The sequence below is a fragment of the Epargyreus clarus genome, unplaced genomic scaffold, assembly GCF_041222505.1.
Source record: "Epargyreus clarus isolate Ecla_fem2 unplaced genomic scaffold, WU_Ecla_fem_2.2 ptg000007l, whole genome shotgun sequence".
Lineage (NCBI taxonomy): Eukaryota > Metazoa > Arthropoda > Insecta > Lepidoptera > Hesperiidae > Epargyreus > Epargyreus clarus.
Window position 1 is genome coordinate 389,663 of NW_027332215.1, and position 6,348 is coordinate 396,010.

At 37.7% G+C, this 6,348-nt stretch overlaps 1 protein-coding gene across 1 annotated transcript; it reads right to left on the reverse strand.

Moving 5' to 3' along the window:
- Window positions 1-3,763: 3,763 nt before the first annotated feature.
- On the reverse strand, window positions 3,764-4,486 carry LOC140743176 (uncharacterized). The gene has a single exon (XM_073074230.1). It carries the CDS (start codon window positions 4,484-4,486, stop codon window positions 3,764-3,766), a length of 723 nt encoding a protein of 240 aa, XP_072930331.1.
- Between the last annotated feature and the right edge of the window lie 1,862 nt (window positions 4,487-6,348).

The window sequence follows — 6,348 nt, forward strand, 5'->3', positions numbered from 1 at the left end:
ATTTAAATCTTATATCAGAATTATCATGTATGGTTTCTGAAATAGATTGGTTTCTGATACCCATTGATGGAAAACACATCGATCCATTGTGATTTTTGGAGCAAGTAGATAATTTTCCACAAATGACGTTTAATTAATTGTTGACGTCATCATTATCATTACCAATACTTCGCGTAGCTGCAGTGAGCTGTGGTCGAAACAACTTAACAATTGAACTGGTTTGTGTAGTGTACGTCAATTAAACACCGCGGTCAGTTGCTAACTAACTTTTATTGTCTACCTACATTCCTTTATACACTACACATCTTTCCCCTATAACAAGCACATTTAACGGTATACTTAGGTATTTTTATTATTTAAAACTAGTACAATGTTTCATTGATTTCTTAACAATACCCAATATCTCCCTGTTTCCCCTTTAACTAATTAAATACTTAACTTTCCAAACTTGCAAACTTATAAACACACAAAAAAAATAGTTCATATTACTACATATGATTCTATCACTGTTACTAATAAGGCCTGTCCGGTAAATTAACTCTCCATGCAAGAACAAACAAAAAATAAAATAGAAGTAAACAAATAACTGTATTAATCTCCTTACTCCATCACTTTTGTTCCCTTCGTAAAGCTCTTATTGCCCTCTCATTAAGATTTGTGGACTGAACTCTTGTATCATCTTCTATTCTTCGTTCCGAATTCTCATTGCTTCTTTGTAACTCTAATGGTTCTTTTAATAAAGGCAGCACGGGAGACGTAGTTCTAGGGGATGACGTTCCTGTCGCGCCTTCAGTTGGCAGGTCTTCTGTGTCCTCATAATCTGAAAAAGAGTCCCGCAGGCCACCCCTTCCGCCTCGAGGGTTGGTGTTCACATATGAGTCTTGTTCTATATTTCCTTGTTCTATATCCCAGGTGAACCGGCTACTTTTTAATGGCATTATTTGATCCGTATGTCTACGCCAAATAGAACCATCAGGGACCCTTATTTTGTAAGATACGGGGCCTGTTCTTTCCACAACGTTTCCTGTTACCCATTTATTGCATTTAGTAGAATAACCCCTAACCAGGCTTTTATCCCCTATTTCAAAATCTCTTGTCGTTCCCTTAGATATTTTTATTTGTTTGTCCTGGGCTTCTTGTACTACACAAGTTATACTTGGACGCATCGCATCCAATCTATTTCGCAAGCGATGTCCTAATAACGCCCCCGAGGGGGCCACTCGGGTTGTTATGTGTTCACAGTTCCTATATTGGAATAGAAAACGGCATAAACTGGTATGTATGTCCTCACCCTCCAACACTGCCTTCTTAATTGCCTTCTTTCCGCATTTTCAGCCGCTCCGTTTCCTTGCGGTCTATGTGGTGAAGAAGTAGTATGCTTTATTATATTTTTTATGCAAAAGTCTTTGAATTCCGCGCTTTGAAATGGGGGTCCATTATTTGTTACCAGCTGTTCGGGCAATCCAAACTTAGCGAATAAATTTCGAAAGAATTTTATTGTTTCACAGGCCGATGTACTCCGGATTTCTTCCGCCTCTATCCATTTACTATAGGCGTCCACTGCAATGATATAATATTTCCCGTACAACTGGGCAAAATCCGCATGAATCCGCTTCCAAGGCCCCGCCGGAAATTCCCATGGATGCAATGTGGTTTTCGGAGGAGCATCGCGCACACTACGACAGGCGTTACATTTTTCTCCGACCAATTCAATGTCTTTCTCTAATGTCGGCCAATAAACATAATTCCTTGCAATAGACTTCATTTTTACTATCCCCATATGCCCTGCATGGACTTCTACTAAAACTCTTTTTTGTAGAATATGTGGAATTACTAAACGATACTTGTACAAAATACACCCGTGGTCAATATATAACTCTGAACGTCTAACATAAAAAGCCTTTTCGTCCTCCTTGTACTTTTCTGGCCAACCAAACATAATATAACCGTAAATTCTCGCTAATAAATTATCTTTACTTTTTGTAAAGCTATTTCTTTATAACTAACCGGCAGAGTTTCATTCACATACAGTAAATAGTGTTTCTCACTTCCGAATAAATATTGATGATGTTTCTGAACTCCATACATAATCGCCAATGCTTCTTTATCCAATTGACTATAGTTTCTTTCCGCGTCGGAAAGTGACCTTGACGCACAGCTGATCGGTCGCTCAGACCCGTCCGGAAACGAATGCGCGAGAACCGCCCCTATTCCGTAAGCACTACTGTCTACCGCTAATACCAGAGGAAGCGCCGGCTCGTAATGACAAAACACTTGGTCACTTGCTAAAATATTTTTAATAGTTTTGAAAGCATGTTCACAATCAGCAGTCCAGTTCCACATCTGATTTTTTTTTAATAAAGTATACAGTGGGTGGAGGAGGGAGCTTAAGTTAGGTACAAATTTTCCGTAATAATTAATTAAGCCTAAAAATGCTTTTAATTGTGTTACATTTACTGGTTTTGGCGCCTTTACAATAGCATCAATTTTAGACATATCCGGATGTAAGCCTTCCTTATCAACAATAAAGCCTAAATATGACACACTATTTTGTAAAAAATGACATTTATTAATTTTTACAGTAAGACCCATTACCGCCAATCGTTCGATTACAGCCCTCAGATTATTTATATGTGCTTCTCTATTCTTTCCAGTTATACAAATGTCATCTAAAAACACAACTGTATTTTGTAACCCTTTAAGCGTCTCTTCCATAATTTTTTGAAATTTTTGCGGTACGCAACTCAAACCGTAAGGTGTCCGTTTAAAAATATATGTTCCTATATGCGTCGAAATCGCCGTGCATGCTTGCGAATCCGGGTGGAGAGGTACTTGCATGTATGCAGTTGTAAGATCAATTTTTGAAAACTCTTGGCCATGGCCATGCAAACAATTCCTCGATACGGGGCAGAGGATAATAGTCAAATTTTAACTTCGGATTAATGGTTGACTTATAATCCCCACAAATACGAATCTCCCCCGACGGTTTAATTACTGGAACAATCGGTGTACCATAGTCCGAATGTTCCACCGGATAAATAGATCCTTCATTCACTAATCTATTTAATTCCTTCTCCACTGCGGAACGCAATGCTAACGGCACGGGACGAGCGCGTATAAAAACCGGTTTGTTATCTGTCAGCTGTAATCGAATTTGCTTTTTACATTCACCTAACTTATCCGTAAACACTGAGGAGTATTTATACTTTAACTCGTTGATAAACCGATCGCGATATTCATTATCTGAAAACTGTGTTATGCTACGAGTATGTATGTTACATAATTTGTTTATATTAAATCTTCGAATCCAATTTCTACCCAATAATGGTCGACCTCCATTCTTTATAACATATAATAGCAAATTTTCCTGGTAAGTATTATCTATAGTTGCGTTAACTAATAAAAATCCGATCGGTTGTATCTTCGAGCCCGAGTATGAACATAGCTTAATATTATCTTTTGTAATCTTATACGACGAAAACAGAGAATTATAGCAATCCTCACTAATAGCCGAAATTTTACTCCCAGTATCTAATTCACATTTTAGCAATTTATCACCTATTTTAACGTCAATGAAATAAGGTCTATCTCCACTAGAAACCGCACGAATGTTGTACATTTCACTTTCAGAATCATTCTCCATAAAATTATGTCTTTTACCGATATTACTATCAATTGACCCCTTACACATTACTTTCAATAGTCCCTTTGCCCGACACAAATCACAATTATAGTGCTTAAAACGACACTTATCTGCCCGATGTTATTTACCACATCTCCAACACTGCGAGGGCGGCGCGGTCTGTGGCCCCGGCCGGCGCCCGGCCGCGCCGCGCAGCGCGTGCAGGCCCTCGCCCGCCGCCGCGCAGTCGCCGTCGCCGCTCCGCTCGCCGCCGAGCGCCCTCGCGCCGCCTGCCGCCTCCCTGCTGCCGAAGTTCTCGGAAAGTGCACCACCAATGCTGCTGCGGCCGCTCATTCTTTCCACGTGTTTCTCCGCAGCCTCCAAACCGAGAGCTAGCTCCACCGCCTTTTTATATGTCAAGTTGGAATCGAATAGTAGTCGCGATTTTATTTCCGTGCTACATAACCCGGTCACAAATTGCTCACATAGATTTTCTTCCAGATTTTGGCCAAAATTGCACGTAGCCGCTAAATGTTTTAGCTGTTGCAAGAAGTCTCTAATAGATTCACCCGCATTTTGCTTGCGCTGACGGAATATTTCACGCTCCGCATATTTCGAACGTTGGGGTTCTAAATCTCTCTTTACTATTTCGACTAATTCCTTGAACGATTTATCTTCCGGGTTATTTGGTGCACAAAAATCACACATCAAATTATATGTTCGATCGCCCACTGACGTCACCAACGTGGCAACCTTATGCGAATCCTTTATATCATTAAGAAGAATAAATTGTTCCACCCGACGAACATACAACGACCACTGGCCCGAAAATATATCAAACTGTTCAATTTTTCCGTACGGCATGATTATTTAGATAGATTCACACGCGTTAACAAAAGAAATCCCGTAATCGTCGCCAATGTAGTGTACGTCAATTAAACACCGCGGTCAGTTGTTAACTAACTTTTATTGTCTACCTACATTCCTTTATACACTACAGTTTGAAGACATGAAAGATATATTCTATGTTTGTAGCATGTCTTTATTGCCCTCTTTAATTTACGTAATACTAGTGTTTCTAGGAGTCCAGCGTGATGACATAAATGCAAATTTTCTTCTAAAAGTCTTTGTACCACGCGCTCGCCATTATTTCTAAGTCATCATAATTTTATAAATAACTTTGTATTAAGTTCTATAATTACTAGGTACACTAACAGGCATAATAATAAAGAGGCAATGAAAATATGCGATGACAATTTCAAAATAATGTGTCTCATGGAACGCTAACAAATGTGCCATTTTCTAGGTAAAATGGCGTTCCCATGGTTTGTGTGGTGTTTTTTGATCTGTCTCATTAGCTTGGTCGTCGCAAACGTTGCTACTGAGCAAAGTGGTTTTCATTATTTTTTTAAGACAGTTTTCTAATAAGGTATTGAAGTTTAAAATAAAGTAATTGGTGAAATATGAGGATTATTCTCCCTTAAGTAGGGATAATATAGGTAAATAAGTAGGTAGTATGTTACATTATAAATATGTGACATCCCAGGTGGAAAAATGATGTGATCCCTTGTGGAGTCCAAATATATGTACCGTTTAATATATCTGTAATTTGTAACGATTCCTCTTCGAAAGTACATATGTGATGTCAACTTGGTGGCAATACTCCAATGTACCTCCTCTTATTTTGCTGGAGAAAGTATATGAGCAAAAACACGTTATAATATTTTTTTTATATTTTCTTAATTTAAGTAAATTAAACAACGTTTATGTACATAGATTAGACGTAGATTTTTTTCGCTACGCTAAAGACCAACAAAGCATGAGAAATACATATGTCAACTCATGTTTATAGAGAGAAAGAGATGTCATGTAAATTTCTCTCCGAATAAGCGGCCTTAAGCTCCCCCGACTATGATACGTTTTAATGTTGCATGTGTCACTATGTTTTGACTAAATTAAAATTAGAGAACAGCCTGAATTAGTTGGTAGGAAACATTACGAATACGTAAACATTGGAATCGATTTATATGGTGAGGAGATAGACGTTGCAAAAGAAATACTTGTATTTATGGTGGTAGCTGTAAATGGGTATTGGAAATTACCTGTTGGTTTTTTTCGAGCTAAAAGTTTTACTGCATCTGAAAAAGCCCGATTGTTAAAAATATACCTTGATCTACTAAACGATACCAATTGTAATGTGATTTCAATAACATTTGATGGGATCGCATTTAATTTAAATGTGGTGCAATCACTCGGTGCATCTTTAACGGGCCCATATAAACCATATTGTATTTATAAAAGTAGGAAATACGAGTATTATGTCTTGTTTGACCCATGCCATCTTATTAAGTTAATAAGATATTACTTTGAAGATCATATTTTTTTTACAGCAGTACGGGACGCAAAATTGATTTTATGTTTGTCGAAAGATTACAAAATTTACAGAGAAACGAGGGCCTGCATCTAACAAACAAATTAACAGCGCGACACATTAATTTCAAGACCCAAAAGATGAAAGTCCGACTTACACAATTATTGAGTAAAAAATTTAGTTTGTGAAAATGATCTCAGAATGGCGGAATTTAAGGATTCGGAAGCAACAGTACAATTTCTTCATAGTGTAAATGATATATTTGACATTTTTAATTCCAGAAATTTAAATAATTTAGGATTTAAAAAGCCACTGTGTTCTAGTAATAAAGCCGATGTTTTCAACAAATTTGTTG